Source organism: Mustela putorius, unplaced genomic scaffold, assembly GCF_011764305.1.
Source record: "Mustela putorius furo isolate JIRA1106 unplaced genomic scaffold, ASM1176430v1.1 tig00003834_pilon_pilon_pilon, whole genome shotgun sequence".
In the NCBI taxonomy this organism is placed as follows: domain Eukaryota; kingdom Metazoa; phylum Chordata; class Mammalia; order Carnivora; family Mustelidae; genus Mustela; species Mustela putorius.
Genome location: NW_025421987.1, coordinates 58,258,224 through 58,275,336, shown reverse-complemented (window position 1 = coordinate 58,275,336; position 17,113 = coordinate 58,258,224). Strand labels below are relative to the sequence as shown.

The 17,113-nt window shown below is 41.7% G+C and overlaps 1 protein-coding gene and 1 non-coding gene across 5 annotated transcripts in view; both read right to left on the bottom strand.

Moving 5' to 3' along the window:
* The window catches only part of ARHGEF26 (Rho guanine nucleotide exchange factor 26), a 122,827-nt gene that overhangs the window by 18,022 nt on the left and 87,692 nt on the right, over positions 1-17,113 (bottom strand). For all 4 annotated transcript variants that reach the window (XM_013057733.2, XM_004755588.3, XM_004755589.3 and 1 more), the window contains one exon: positions 16,258-16,412. In XM_013057733.2, the coding sequence (XP_012913187.1) occupies positions 16,258-16,412 (155 nt within the window). The remainder of the gene's footprint in view (positions 1-16,257; positions 16,413-17,113) is intronic.
* On the bottom strand, positions 5,853-5,959 carry LOC123394589. The gene has a single exon (XR_006609348.1). It is a non-coding gene; the product is annotated as a U6 spliceosomal RNA (small nuclear RNA).

Genomic DNA, 17,113 nt, shown 5'->3' with positions numbered 1-17,113 from the left:
TGACTTCCTCTTCACCAACTGTCTTATCCTCTGTCCTTCAGCTACCCCACCATTGTCATACCTCTCAGCCCTTGTCACTGCCATCAACCGCAATGTCTCTGTAATCCCAATGTCAATCAACCTCTTCCACCAGCATCTCTCCAATTTCCTTCTTTCTTCTAATCCTCAACCCCAGTCATTCTTTAGCTCTCTGACTCTACCACCTTTCCCCTGTCCTTAAACCCTTCACACCCTCTCATTCATACTTATTAAATTACCCAGCTTGGACCTCTTGTAGTTACAGTATGTAGTTATAACCACTCCGCGCAAACACGCTCACCTCCTTGGCAAATCCCAACCCTGGATAGATCCAACTCTCCCTCTACTCTGCCTGTATGTGTACCCTTGCAGCTGAATGCAGGAGAGCTCTAGAAATAACTGCTGAATAAATGGATGATTACGTTATGTATCCTAATACATTCTAGGAACAAAGCTGACTATTTACCTTAATTAAAAATAATTGCAAATGTATGAACTCAGAAGAACTAAGAGAAAAGGAAACCCCTTGCGCCTAATCAATTACACTAGGAATTTCAGGATAGGCCACTTTGCTCAAGATTTCTTAGAATTTCTCTCATTCAGTGGTGGACATCTGCATGTCGACCCTTTCCTTGTAACTCTCCTTAGACAACTTTAAAAATCTTTACCAAAATTTAGTTTGATGGATACCCCCCTCAAAAAGACAGCAAGCAGTTATCTATAAAAGCAAAATACTACCTTCTGATCAAGTCTAATTTGTTGCTAGGGCAATCTTCTGTATTAACTGAAAGTTCCCATGGCAAAATCATTTCCAATGCTCTCCTAAAACTGCCTACAGACCAAGACACAGCCATAGTCAGGATATATAAAAATAGTTCTCACATCAGAGTAAGGTTTAACAAAGTTCATATGATTTTTACAAAAAGAGAAAGCAGGATACTATACTTTACAAACAAATAAAGTTATATATATATATATCTCCCCACTGAGTTCAGAGTCTGACGTGGACTTGATCCCACGACCCTAAGATCACGACCTGAGCTGAAATCAGGAGTTGGCTGATTAACCAACTGAGTCACCCAGGTTCTCCAGGTTCTATTTTTAACAAGCCATTTTACCAGAAACAAAGCAGTAAATTTTTGGCAGTGCAGGGAAAGTTTATAATGTTGTCTAGATATCTCAAACATCGACTTAACAGCTCAGGACTCAGGATAAACACCAAACCTCAAAACATAAAAGCAAAAAAACTAAAATAAAATCTCAACAACATCAAAACCAAGAGAAAGGGTGAGATAAATGAGGGCTTCACTGTTACCGCGCTCTGTCTGTTCCTCTTAATCTTCTGGTCCAACTCACAAGGTAAACAAGATGGTCGGGTAGGCAAAGACACCCCTTTCCAGTTAAAAATAATTCTGTTTGCTCTGAGAAATCCAAGCATCCTAACGCGTGTGCATGGGTATTCAGGTAGTACCCTAAACAATGACACTGCACAGGTATTCTTCCTATTTCCAAAGAAATAAAAGGCAAAGGAACCATCATGCAAGATGACTCAAGTTCCCCCTATGTGGCAGTCCCCACTAGAATCCAAGACCAAGAGGCCACAGGAAGGCCATGTAAACAGGCATGAATAAACTAGTCCAGTCTTTCTTCTCCTTTTGATTTTCTGAGTTCCTCTTTTCCCCAGTGTTTATATAAATACAAACAATATCTACTAGTGTGTTTCATTAATGCTCTGAATCTTTCTTCTGGGGGCAATTAAGGCCAGAAAAAGTAGAAAAATTAAGAGTGGGTTTTTTTTTTTTTTTTTATTGTTCTCTTAAGCAATGACAATCACAACAGCATTAAGAGCTGAGGTGACTGTATGACCCCATTTCGGCCTGCTGTCCCAGGAAGATGAACTGTGGCCACTTTACAGCTCTGTGAGGAACCCACTTCTGTGCATCCGCACATCTGATTATGACCTAACAGGGAACCTGCCCCACTGTTCGGACTTCTGCATCCAAACAGGACACAGGAAACATGTCTTTGTGGTGGTTTTTTTTTTTAACGGATTCAACAGCAATTATCCAATATCATTATTTCTTCTAGACATGTAAACTTGTTTATTACACAATAAATAACACAACTTCTTTACTTCTTTTTTAATAGTCTTATATTAGAAAAAAAAACCTTCATTTCATTTAACAGTAGTGAAATAAATTATTTATGCTCACCTTCTACTGTTCAAACCCAACAGGACAAAAACTAAAAAGCAACTCCATCTCGCTAGCATGTCTGTCTTCCCCCACACATCCAGGCTCACACACTCAACCTCCTGAAAGTTCAAAATAACCATATTTTCTCCTCTCAGAATCTGCTAAACACTGGATGAAATTCATTCTGCTCATGTCCATCAGTGCCTTACTTGCTCATGCTGCTACCAAAAGGATAACTCTGGGTTAAAATATGTGCCTCAGCAGGAGGAAGAGGGGCGAATCCACAGGCAGAGGCAGCAACTGACAAACTAGTGCTCCACTCGGCTTCCTCCCCCACGCCCAGGATAACACAGCCTCAGTGGGGCTGGGAAAGATACCCCTTTCCGGAGGGAAGTTGATGCTAATCAGACTTCCCCGTGTTTGTCTCTATCATTTAACAAACATATGGTTTACATAGTCTCCGAAACAATTTGGACCATGTAATTAGGAAGTTAAATTGCTCAGAAAAAGGCAAATGGAAAAACCACCTTTCCTTGCATGGAGAAGTTTATACGTGGACTTCCTCCAATTGTCTGATAGGAGCTGCAAGTTCGCCAGCTGCACGTGGAGGCCCGTCTGCTCTGCGCGGGCAGCGGCCCCTATCAGGTGCAGCCATCAAATCTATAGAAGTCTCTAGCTCTGTGGTGTAAACAACGATCCGATTCCCTGTTGAAACCTACCTAAAGTTCTAGTAACCTCTGCTGAGATTCTTGTCTTGTCTTTTTCTTTGAACGGAGACAGAGAACGATCTGTAGACAACAGGATGTGGTGGTAAACACACACCTCAACTCTTCTCCCTCGGGAAGGCATTCTTTGGTTAGGCACCTTAGACAGTGTGTGGTCCTACTCTACGCTACCTCGCCGCGTGCGTTAGAACACCATATACCTTACTGTGAATACTGGCCTTCTTAAAAAGATTATTATGGATCACTTTGAACTTTCTCACCCATCAGTTTCTCTAAAGGGTGAAATTTTTCATAATGGGCCGATATTCATTACTTTTCAATCAGGACAGCATGTGACAACAGCGGACAACATGCCCTCATTTTTAAAACACCACAAGCACATATATCCACGTGCGTTAGCGAGCGTAGGATGCCAGACACCAACCTCAGTGTGGGACTTGCTCTGGGGAGGAGGAGGAGGACGGAGAGGGGATGCTCCACTGTAAATGCGTCTGTAATTCTACCTCAGGTTTTTCTGTTTAGAGAGGAGTGCTCTGATAACAATATGGCAAAAAGTATCGCTTCAATCTAGATGATAGGTACGTCAGTGTTTGATAATTTTCTGTACATCTGAAATACTTTCTAAGCCCAGCTTGTAAACAAAAACTTAATAATAAATGCTTGATATATTAATAAATTAATAACAAGTAATAAAATAAATACTAATGAATAATTATATATTATATATTAATAATAAATAATAAAATAAATGAATGTGTGAGGGTACAGTTAAAGTGACTATTGCATGATGGAATTTTTTTTGCCCTACAGACAACTGATTATTGGCAGATGACATCATTGCCTAAAAAGATACTGCAAAATGAGAGTGGGAAAAAAAAAAAGTTTTCCTGTGTATGAATGATAGTCACTTAGAAAATGTAATAGAAGAAGTCATCTTATTTATAATAGCCACAAGACCCATAAAATGTTTGGGATTAAACCTAACAGTTTCTGCTATATGAAAACAGCCTCCAGACACTTCCTTCAGAAGAAGGCCCAAATGGATAAGAAAGTCTGATATTAGAGAGGTATCAATTCTTCCTAAATCAAAATATAATTTTATCACAATCCCAATGAAGTACACACAGCATTTCTGGGTGAAGCTGATTCTAAACCATACAAAAAATAAACATGTAAGCCCAGTCAGAAGGATTATGAAAAAGAATGAGAGTGATCCAGCCCTAGGACACATCAAAAGCATACTGTAAAACTACAATAATTCAAAGACTGGGCCTGGGCCAGTAGTTGACAGATGGATTAGTGAAACAGAATAGTGGGTTCACAAATTGACCCAAACACATTTCGGAATTTAGGACATAGTATAGGTGACATTTCAGATCTATGGGGAATTATTAGGTTAGTCACCAAATAATACTGAAACATTTGAAAAATAAAAAAAAGTTTGGATCCCCATCTCATTCAGTAACCAGGATATTTCCTTGGACCCAAGCTCAGGGTACATTAAGAGTCAAGGAAGCAACAGAGCACAGACCCATCAGGGCCTGCCTTGTGCCTGGGGGAGGTGCTTTTAAACATGCAAATACCTTCGGGAAAGTTTCCATCTTAAACCTTTTTAGCAAATGTTTTACTTTAAGTACATAATAAGGGTGACCAGGAACAAGAATTAGGCTAGTTGACCAAGATGGAGCGAGACCTTGGAAAGGAAAGATGGGAGTGGGGGGGAATGTGGTGAGAAGGGTTGGATTGTGAAGGCTTGCTTTCCCACAACCCACTGCTCCCCAGCCCTAACTGTGAGTCGTCTCACATTTGACCATTTGACCATGGCGTCGTTCTGGAATTTTCTTTTATAGCTAAAATCTGACAGGTGGAAACCCAACCAGCACCTGCAATTCTTCTTCTCATAAGAGTTAAATTTAGAGGGATGCCCGGGTGGCTCAGTCAGTTAAGCGGCTGCCTTCGGCTCGGGTCATGATCCCAGCATCCTTGGATCGAGTCCCACATGGGGCTCCTTGCTTGGCGGGGAGCCTGCTTCTCCCTCTGCCTCCGCTGCCACTCTGCCTGCCTGTGCTCGCTCGCTCTCTTTCTCTCTCTCTCTCTCTCTCTGGCAAATAAATAAATAAAATCTTTAAAAAAAAAAAAAAAGAGTTAAATTTAGAAGAAAAGATGCTATCAAGAATTGTCCAAACCAACATGCTTTTCTGCATATATCAAAATAGTGATGTGTATTCATTTAACATACTCTCAGGTTCCCTGCTCTGAAAAACACTTACTTGGCCCGTGCCAAGATGTATGTCTTCTGAGCTAGCAGTTGCCTGCGTTTTTTGTTTTCTCAGACTCTGTCCCTATGCGCTGAAGGAATTGCTCCCCAAGGCCATCGTGGCCCAGCACCCCACCAAATCCAATGACCTGAATTTCATTCCTTAACATCTACAAAATTTGATTATGTCGAGCACCTGCGACAGCCTGAAACTCTATCTTCCTCTTCTAATGTCTCTGTGACATTTCTAAGTCATCCTCCATCCTAAGTCACTCTCCAAGACCCTCTCCTAGTCCCCTGCTTTTCCCGCAGGGATTCATAATGGCTCCACCATTCTCCCAGTGTGCTGATTCACACGATCTGAGGAGGTTTTTATAAGATCAAAGGAGATTCCTCCTACTTTCCTTCAAGACACGTGTAAGAATTCTTCCTGGGCAGATCTTAATTTGTTTCTCTTCCCCTTCTGAAAACACGATTTCTAAATCCCCATATTTGATCTTGTGCTTATTAACGAGAATAAAGATTACCCTAGTTAATATTTCTGGGACAAAGACTATTGGTCTATACTGAAACTTATTTTGAGTGAAGACGGATGTTGATTTCAGTTTTAAAGCTTGGTTTTAGAATAACACAAACAAGTTTTTTTTTATTTTTGTTTCTTATATGGAATGCTTCATGAATTTGCGTGTCATCCTTGCGTAGGGGCCATGCTAATCTCCTCTGTATCATTCCAATTTCAGTTTATGTGCCACCGAAGCAAGCACTAGAATGATACAAACAAGTTTTGATTGAAGTGCTGTACAAGTTTCAACTAATGAATTACAGTATAATAGGTAGGAGTTGAAACTTGGTTTAGAATGTCTGGTAAGAATCTCAATTCTATCACTTACTCACTGTGATCTTCAAGTTACTGACCCTCTCTGTGTTTTCTCATCTGTAAAATGGGAACAATATACTAATCTCCTTAGATTGTTGTAAGGATTAAGAGAGATAATATATTTAATATCTTACTGCACATAAAGCTCTTAGAATCATGTCTGGCTCACAACCAGTGAACGTTAGCTATTATTTTTAATTTTCCTGACAGATCACGCATTTTAATTGCCTGACATTTTGTTAAAAGCTTGATAATTACAGGCACTTTGCAAACGGGCAAGTAGACTAAGGATGATTTGAACTAAACACCTGGGTCAAGAAATCCATCGTGTGGCAGCACTCCCAGCAAAACAAGGCACGATATTTATCCAGAAGATGATTTCAAAAAGACTTACTTGCTCAGTTCCGCAAAAATTATTCTGAAGACTAACAAACATGTTGCAGGCTTCCTATTTCATTGTCATCATATAACAAATAGTTATAAGGACCGTGTTTGTTGGTAAGATAAGGATCTGATGTGAATCACCATCCCCCCAAAATATGGCTAGTTACCCATCACAGGGACTAGAGGCCTCCTTCCCCTCCCCACAGAGCTCCAGATTCCACACTCCAGGACCCTGAGCGCCCACAGGATGCCCTGAACCTGTGGTCTTCAAAAAGGAGAGATGGGCAGGGCTGAGAGGTTGTTAGCACCTTACTCAAGCTTTCTCGCTGACATAACCAGAACCAGAAACAAGCTCTGAAGGACTGGTAGGCAGCTTCTTAAGTTGGTAACAGGGTGACTATAAATAACTAAGTAATCCTCACATTCAAGTTTCCTTCCACTGACTTCTATGAATGAAAGGAAAAAATACACACTGAATTCACTTTCTTCAGCCACAAAGTTATCCTATCTCTAATCAGTCGTAAGGGATGTTGCTAGAGAACCGCTACTACAAAATGGTACAAGCGATTCACATCAACTTATAAAAGAATAAAAATAGATCAATGGTTATTGCTCATTCACTTGTCATCTGATATGGATGGAGAGGGAGAGGCATTGGATTAAACACATTTGTTCCTAAGATCACATAGCAGGAGCCATAAATCAGGTCTGACCACAGAGTGCCCTATAACTTTCAGAAGTGAAACACTGGCTAAAGGTATCAAACCATTTTTTTTTTATTATAAAATAATCTAGAAGCAGAAGGGCAGTAACTTGATTTGTGCCAAGATCTTTAGAGAGAGAGAGAGAGAGGATACTGGGAATAATAATGATACTCAGCATGTTTCAGCCACTGAGCAGGGACTGTCCATTGCTTTAAGAGCTTTTTTTTTTTTCTTTTTAAAGCTTTTATTTATTCAACAGAGAGAGACAGTGAAAGGGAACACAGCAGGGGGAGTGGGAGAGGGAGAAGCAGGCTTCCCACTGAGCAGGGAGCCCGATGTGGGGCTCAATTCCAGGACCCTGGGTTTATGATCTGAGTCGAAGGCAGACATTTAATGACTGTGCCACCCAAGCGCCCCTGTCTTAAGAGCTTTACATGCATTATCTTATTTAACTCTCACAGAAATTCCATGAAGAAGATGAACTGTTAAACCCATTTTGCAGATGAGGATACTGAGGCTCTAAAAGATTAACAGTAACTTGCCCAAGATCACATGGCCAGGATTTGAGCCCAGGTCTACCTGATCCCAGACATGGATTTCTTGCTTCTTGGTCACCACAGCTTTTAGCATTGAATAGCAATGTCAACTCTTCCTATGGGCTAGAGGAACTGATACCCAAACTATTCATGACATTAGAGGAATCAACGGTATGTGGGGCAGCCAGAGAAAAAGAAGATAAAAAGAAAAGAAACAGGGCTCCCATACCTCTCCTATTCTATCTCACTATCCTGAATTTAGAACCCGGTACCACAAGTGATCAGAAATAACCAAGGTTTATGTTCCGGGAATACAAGTGCTTTGAGTAAGAGAATCTTATGGCCTTTTCAAGATTCTCTTAAAATTAATCTCCAGGGAAGAAGTTTACCCTGTGGAGGAAGAGACAATGTCAGGTGACTTCAACTTTCTATGGTAGGAAAGCCTTCAAAATAGAAAAACTCAAAATGGGGTCAAGGCACTCCATGACCCTTTCCAGGGAGTTTGTGCAGCTGTAAGCCACTGGTCATTCAAACTCCTTGGGGAAACTCAAGTTCTAACTTAAGTCCCTGAACTTATGATAATGATCTGGTAGTAATTTTTATAGATAATCCTTTATTAAAACCATGAGGATTTGTCATGTGTCTTAGAGTCCAAATTATGTCAATATATAGAAGATTTATGTAACAAGGAATCAGAAAGTACAAATCCACGGCCTTAAATGTCTTCAGGAAGGAAATGTCATGAAAAGGAAACTCTTCCCTACATTTTGACGCTAGATTATCAAAAGGCAGAGGAAAGATCACAAGTACAATTTGGTACTGGTTCTAATTTTCTCCTAGATCAGTAAAGGTGTTTATCAAAACAAACAAAGAAATACACCAAGTGTCTAGGTTATTTTTCCCAATGGTGTTACAGGATGGCAGAAAAGTGAAAATAGTCTAGAAAAATGAAGTTAAAAAAGAACAAGCATAGGGACACCTGGGTGGCTCAGTCAGTTAAGCATCTGTCTTTGGCTCAGGTCATGAATGATCCCAGGGTCCTGGAACCGAGTCCTGCATCGGGCTCCCTGCTCAGCGGGAAGCCTGCTTTTCTCTCTCCCTCTGCCAGCTGCTCCCCCTGCTTGTGTTCCCTCTCTCTCTCTCTGACAGACAAACAACTAAAATCTTTAAAAAGAATAGGCATCAAGAAATTGTTCTGAGAGGGGCTGTGGAGTCAGAAACTCAGATTAGAATCCTGGCTTTGCTGAGAGCCGCTCCCTCTCTCTGCCTCAGGGTCCTCGGCCATAAAATGGAAATAGTACTAATCTAGGTTGTTTTGACAACTCAGTGTTATGTTCCCTATGCACTTGGAGCACTGCTACTGGTATACTGTTAATGCTCCGTAATACAGGTTCTTATCATCACGATCACTCTTACTATCACTACTCCTCTAACTGCAGGAAATACCTGAAAACACCATGGTCACATTGTTTGTGGGTGGAGAATTCAAGAGAAGAATGAAAAAAATCAGAACGTGATACATTTACTGTTACAGACAAGACTAGACTGGACTTCTGCATTCTCTCAGTATGATGCCCAATGCCCTCTCCCCACCCCCCATCAGGCCCATGGATCCCCGCGCTCTGAACGTGCTGAAGGACACATCTCGGCCTATGGGAACAAAAAAGCACTACCGACAAGACACTCACATGAACCACAGCCGGATAAGCAGCAACAGCCAAACAGAAGTGGGTTCTAGATCTCCAATCACTTCCGGCTTCTTTGACTTGAAGGCCACACTCCCTTCCCCGTGGTTATCCTAAAGGCAAGCCTGAGTTCTTTTACAGCATTCTTTAGGCTTCCCAAACTCCTTGTATGTTAATTAGTGTCCCATGGAAAAGATGATTTCCACGTTGTGGCTGGAACTGTCTGATCTAATCAGCTGTCAGCCTCCCCTGCTTCTCAATTACCACGTCCCACTGTGTCCAACCCTAGGGGACGCATCCTAGCTGAACTGAAACAGTCATGGCTCTCCCGTTCACCTTTGTCCTATGCCAGCATTCCCAGCCTCCTGTCTAATAAGTCTTGGGACCCATGACTGAACTATGAGACATAAGAAGTCTTCAGGGAATTGTCTGGGGAAGGTTTTCCTCTGCTGATAAAAAAAAAAAAAAAAAAGAAATCGGGACACCTGGGTGGCTCAGTTGGTTAAGCAGCTGCCTTCAGCTCAGGTCATGATCCCAGCATCCTGGGATCGAGTCCCACATCAGGCTCCTTGCTCAGCAGGGCTTGCCTCTGCCTCTGCCTGCCATTCTGTCTGCCTGTGTTCATGCTCTCTCTCTCTCTCTGACAAATAAATTAAAAAAAAAAAAAAAAAAAAGAAAGCCTCTTGAGTAAAGAGCCCCCCCTGGTCAGCCTCTATTTCTAAGCCTTGCCTCCCTCCTATGTCTTTGAACAAAATCATGAGGCTTGGACCTGCAGAAGCCATCTGCGACTGTGAAGGTATCTGCCTGGGGGCAAAAAGTGGAGAGAGCATGGTACAGCTGAAGAACGGACAAAGGCTGAGTTACTTGTGACCACGGAGCCCAGACTGCCCCACTTTGCCACATGTTGCAGAGGGAAGGAACTATCTAGAGGATCTGAACCACTGTTATTTGAGAATTGTTGCACACAGCCAAAAGCTTTCCTAAGTGATCCAACAGTGAATCTCCCAAAGAGAAATGGAGATGGAGGGTTTCCCAAGGTCACCTGACTTGCTGTGTGTGTGTCTGTGTGTGTGTGTGTGTGATGATTCACCAGTTTTATTACCTTAAACCCTTTAGTATGATAACACTTTTCCTTTCAGCTCAAACATTAGTTGATATGATAGGACAAAAGAAAAGCAGTACTAAAAACACTTCCTCTGTAGGGCACACTTTTGCAAACATAGTCCTAAATGTTTTTGAAATTGAGGTTATAAGGTAAAATCCCAGAGATATGATAAGCCACATGATAAACAGAGGTCCAGATTTGTTTTTGTCAAAATTAATCAAAAATTAATATCTAAGGGAGCAGAATACAAAAATCACATCCTTTAAAAATAAAGGAGAATTCATGGGTGCCTGGGTGGCTCAGTGGGTTAAACCTCTGCCTTCAGCTCAGGTCATGATCTCAGGATCCTGGGGATCAAGCCCTGCATCGGGCTCTCTGCTCTGCAGGGAGCCTGCTTTCCCCAGCCTCTCTGCCTACTTGTGATCTCTGTCAAATAAATAAATAAAATCCATTTAGAAAATAAAATAAAGATAAAAATAAAGAAGAATTCAAAGTAATTTTAGTTTGGGAGTAGAATGAGGGGGACCTGCCCCTGGAATAATGCATTCACTCCAACTGTTTATATTTCCACAATTAGTTCAAATTTAACAGACATTTATAAATGATCATTATGGGCCTGGTCAATGGGCTACCCACTAAGTATACAAAGGTCAGCAAGACAGACGTGAACACATAATAACACAAATGTTATGGCTAGAGATAGTACAGGGTTTTATGGGACCATAAAGCAACAGAAATGAATCCACTACCAAGGACTGGATAAGAACTCCCAGTGGGTGTGACAATTCATCTAGACCTCAAGACCTCAAGAATAAAAAAGGACTTTGCCTAGAAAAGGCTTGGGTGGAGTGGATCAGTGAGGAGGGAGAGAAGTCGGGCAAAGAAAGTTGTGCCGGGTCCTGGTGGCTAGAAATGTAGTGGAGTATGTCTAAGAACAAGGGAGGACCACAGAAGGGCCATTTGCAAGAGATGGACTGAGTAGATGTGTCCTTTAAAAAGCATACTTTTACATTCTTCCGTAGAATGTCAAGTGGATGGGGGGATGGTGGCGTTCCAGTTAGATGTCTCATAGGTGAATTCAAGGTGTCTCCACAAGGGCACTGGCAATAGGAGAGGAGAGAAGCCATTACATGGGCTGCTTAAGAGATAAGTGATTGGCTGGACAGGGGAATGCGATGAGGATACGGAGCCAAAGTCATCTTCTGGGTTAATTGTGGAGCAACTGGAGGCAGGGAGTGGCTTTAACAAAGGAGGAGAGACCCTGGAGAAGGAAAAGGTCTGAAGGAGAAGATATAGATAAAGGTAAACTATGAGTCCTCCAAACGGAGGTGTTGGAGTCACATGACCAAGACGACATTCCAAAATTATGTAAAATGGCATCAGTCAATGTTAAAATTAAAAAAAAAAAAAAAAGGTGTGTTCTACAACTGGCTTCAGACATCATTCTTAAGCACAATTTATTCATTATGTGATCATAATCTAACAGTGGTGATGGGCTGGGGGAGTGTAGGGAGTTGAACTGTGCCCTCCAAAAGTCTGCTTAAGTTCTAACCCCTGGTACCTGTCCAAGGGACCTTATTTAGAAATATGGCCTTTGCAGATGTAATCAAGTTATGGTGAGATCATCCTGGAGTAGCACAGGCCCTAAATCCAGTAACTGGTGTCCTTATAAGGAGAGAGAGATTTCAAGACACACAGAGACACAGAGAGAAGGCCATATGAAGACAGGCAGAGAGTGGAGTTATGCTACTCCACGCCAAGGAGTCCCAGGAGCCACAAGGAGCTGGAAGAAGTGAGGCAGGATTCTCCACAGAGACTTCAGAGGGAGCAAGGCCCTGCAAATATTTTTATTTTGGACCCCTGCCTCCAAAATTGGGACAAAGTCCATTCCTAATGTCTTGAGCCGTCCAGTCTGTGAGACTCTGCTATAGCAGCTGAAAAGAACTAACAGAGAAGGAACGGCTTTTACTTCAGAAGAAATTCGGGGGAGGGGATTCAAGCCAGAGAGAAGGCACCGAAGGAAAATAAGGCAGTGAATCACCTCACAAAATAAGGCTTGTGCGAGTCTGAACCTATTTAGGTCTTGGAGTCAGTTTTCACATTTCAAATGTGGACATAAAAGTACTTGGTCCCTGAGGCTGGACATGGGGATGGTCTGTGTACCGTAATGGATAATAATAAATAGGTTATTATTCAATACTCTAGGAATATAATGTGGCAGTCTGTTCCCCTATTACAGTATTACTGTTGGTGCTGTGTCAGGTCGGACACATTTGCACACCCCCTATCATGAAGGCAGTACTCGTTGACAGTCTGGCATCACCGCGGTTCAGCGGTTCTCAAATGGCGGCAATTTGCACCCTTCACCCAGGGATATACAACAATGTCTGGGACATTTTTGGTTGTCCCAACTGAGAAGGAGAGGCTACTGACAAGTAGTACGTAGAGACCAGGGATGCTGCTAAAACATCCTACAAAGCACAGAGCAGCCCCCACAACAAAGAACTGTCAAGAGTCAAGAGTGCTGATGTAGGGGACACCTGGGTGGCTCAGTCTGCTAAGCATCTGCCTTTAGCTCAGGTCATGATTCCAGGGTCCTGGGATCGAGCCCCAGATCTGGCTCCCTGCTTCACAGGGAGTCTGCTTCTCCCTACCCGCCCCCCACCCTGGCTCGTGCTTTCTCTCTCAAATAAATAAAATCTTTAAAAAAAGATTTTTTTTTTTTAAAAATCTTTTTTTAAAGATTTTATTTATCTATTTAACAGACAGAGATCACAAGTAGGCAGAGAGGCAGGCCAAGAGAAAGGAAGGGGAAGCAGGCTCCCTGCTGAGCAGAGAGCCCAATGCAGGGCTCGATCCCAGGATCCTGAGATCATGACCTGGACCAAAGGCAGAGGCTTAACCCACAGAGCCACTCAGGTGCCCCAAATAAATAAATCTTTAAAAAAAAAAAAAGAGCACTGAGGTGAGAACTCTGCTCTAGAAGTACCCACATAACGGGCAGTCAGAGCTTCAACTATAAAGAATTCACTTTCTCATCCAGAAGAGCCTAACAGGTCACGTATCCTTCAGAAATGTGGTCGAAGAGACTATTAATACAGTGACCCATAACCAGCCCAGGGCTAATGGAAACTTCCTCTAGTTGTCTAAAAAAGGTGAAAACCCCTGCCCTGGAGGACAGCCCTGCAGTCACTACCAGCTCTGCAAGCCTGGCACTGACACACAGGTCACAGAGCCGAAGCGGCCGCACCTACTGCCATCTATGGAGTGTGCTCAGCGTAAACCAGCTGCCAGACTGGGTCAGAGGAGGAAGAGGAACCGCTCTCCCAGGCGGTCTCCCCCGGTAGCCAGGAGCCTCCCTGAAGCTGAAACCCCTAGAAGACCCAGCAGCTAAGTCCCTTGGCTGAACCCTGGAATTACAATTAGGCAGTGGGTGGGTGGCTCGGCCCTCCAGAGTTGGCACAGGTAATTATCCTTTATCTGTACCTCGCAGCCAAGTCTAAATTATTGCCGTCTTCAAAGCTGTCGTATCTCCTTCGCTGCTGCCTCTGGCATGCAAAGCATTCGTAGTTGCCTCCTTGAAGCTACAGGGTAAATACGGCTGTGCATACTGTACATTTTTAACCGAGCCTGTTTATCAAGTCTCTGAGGTCTGCTTGTCACCGTCACCGTGAATTCAGGTCATAAACAACTTGAGCCTTCAGTGCTATTCTCCTAGAAATATGAGGAGCTCATGGCGAAGGGGAAAAAAGAAATCCCAGTTTGGTAAAGGCAAAGACAGGTACCAAGGTTGCCCTCTTCGTTGGAGCCATATGTATATATTTTTTCCTTTCACTTGCTAATAATACAAGTTCAAACATACCTGAGCAAATACATGTGGGAGAGTTGTGGAGGCAAAACCAGCCATAACGACAAAATCCGCCATGGAGGGGCAAAGCACATGGCTGAGTAGAAGAGCGTATACCTTAATTCTCAAGTTCCAAAAGTCTATTTACTGGGTAGTTCTACGCAAGTTTGAGAATAAAAGTTGTGCTATATTGGCTTAAATACCCTTAATGTTTTCATGAACTCACTGAAGACCTCATAATCAAAGCTACATTTATATTTAAGATCAGCTTCGTCCTGTCAACGTATATTTTATCAAGAAAATGAAAAGTTTAGTTCCAGCTTTTGGTCCACTGAGACAGAACAAATATTTCAACAGCTGGAAGATGTTAAAAGTCCAGAATAATGGCATTTGAAGAGTCATATATAATTACTTTCTCCTAAAAACAAAACATCTCAAAGAAAGCCAAAAAAGCATGCTATCTCATAGGAAACCAAATAAACATAAAAATACAAAATTATAATCCCTCCCCAATTTTTATTTATCAAATTTACCTAGCTATCGGGACTACTGAAACTGTCCCAGGTAAGAGAAATAATTTCTTCCTGAAGTTATGGCAACAGTATTTTCCTAAGTATGAAAAACAGTAAGTAGCATCTTTAAGTATTTATCATAGTCGTAGTACGGCTTTTCAGGATAGACTGTACATAATTTTCATTTCAGCTGGACACCAAGCAGCAGCTGAAATAATTTATAATACAGGCAAATTAAAAGAAGCAAAAAGAAAAGCTCATACTCTGTTTCAATTTAGCTTGAATTTTCAAGCTGAAATATCAGCAACTCAGAGGTAGAATTTAAACTATCTCATGATACACCTGCACTTTTATTTTATACATTTATAGAAGCCTGTTACCAGGTTTCTCTTTCCCCTTGTCTATCTAAACTGCACCCCATGAACTACACTTACACCTATTTTATGCCAGCAGTTCAACCCACCATCATTGCCTTCCTATGTGAAAAAATACCACATATTTATGTTGTTTCTCTAAGTTCACATTCTAGAAAAGATGGAGTATTTACAAAGGACCAGTAAAAAAATACTTTGCAATCCCTCAAGACACTGAGTACACTTGATGAAGAATGTTCCCTAAAGAAAGACAGAGTTGGGGCCACTGTATGGCTCAGATGGTTAAGCATCTGCCTTCGGCTCAGGTCACGAACTCAGGGTCCTGGCATGGAGTCCTGCATCAGGCTCCCTGCTCCGTGGGGAGTCTGCTTCTCCCTCTGCCTCTGCCTGCAGCTCCCTTCCACTTGTGCTCTCTCTGTCTCTCTGTCTCAGATGAATAAATAAAATCTTTAAAAACACAGAGCTGAGGGGAGTGTATGTGTGTGTGTGTGAGTGTGTGTGTGTGAAACACTCTCCCAGCTGACTGACTTTATCCCCTTCAGAAGGAAGTACTGGCGTACTGCTCTCGTTCTCCCAGTCACAGGGAGAATTCCTAGACCAGTAGCCATTAAGAGCAGTGGGTTTCAAATTAAGTTACAAACACTCGAATTGTGTCCCAGCTTGTTCTCAACTGGAGCAACTTTGATGTGTTTTCTACAGAAATTCTATGACAGAAGAAGTGTGAAAAACGCTGATAGTGAATAATACGAGTGCTACCTCCCCAGGGATGTTATGAGAATCCAATGATAAAATGTGTAAAATGCTCAGAACTGCGGCTTGCGCACTGGAAAAGCTAGACAGAGGTTGGCAGGGATGATCTCAGTCTCGACTGGGTATGAAATTTAAAGAAAATGAAACATGGATGCTACTATGATGCCACACAGGGAAACTGTAAGTCTAACATCACAAGCTTTTAAAGGATAATCAACCCTAAAGGACAATTGAATTACAGAGCTTTAAAACCAGACGTACGGCCAGCAACATCACAAAATGGCTTACCTTTTCTTCTTGGTGATAATGAGCACGTCGTTAAAGAGAAAGAAGTAGACTTGCTGTTTAGATGTCCTTCTTGAGAAAAGCACGGTGTCTTCTACATAGGCTGTCAACTCACCTCTTTTGACCAACCACCGGGAAGAGGAGACTAAAGGAAAAGGCTACAGAAGGAGAAAAACTCAGTGTATGAAGCCAAATGAAAGTCCTTTTAAGATTATTGAAGGGGAAGTTAAACTCCCATCTAAACAAACAATACATATCCTGGTATACATCATTACTTTATAAGTATATAACAGTGAAATATAATTAGAGAAGTACAGTATATTCTCCAAGAGGAAATGAAAGAAGAACAATTATTTCCCAATAGAAAAAACTATTAACTTGCTTATAAGACAACTAAAACTCAATGAGAAAATATTATTGGGTTAGCCCAAAATTATTACCCTTCTGTAACTCTCAAAAGATGGACAGGGAGTCACTTAAAATGGAAAAGCATCAAAAGGAAATCTATCAGTACCAAACTGCTGCTATTTTAAATATCACAGAACAGAACCTGATAACTATAGTTACAAAAAACAAAAAAGTCTACATTCACTTTATCAACTAAAAGGATTTTATTCAACAGGAAAAACCCTACAAACTATGTTTTGTCTACTGATATTTACTTAGTCATAGTCTGGAGAACACCTGTTCTTAAGTTTATAGTAGTTTTCCTCATAGAAATTCATCTCTGACAGCATCAGGCCACTTTCTCATTATGCAAACTATGTTCTTTCAAAATAATCCATCTTCATCTCATAGAAAAGCCTGTATCCAAGGAATTACATACTGCTTTTTATTTATTCAGTGCCCAGTTTCCAAC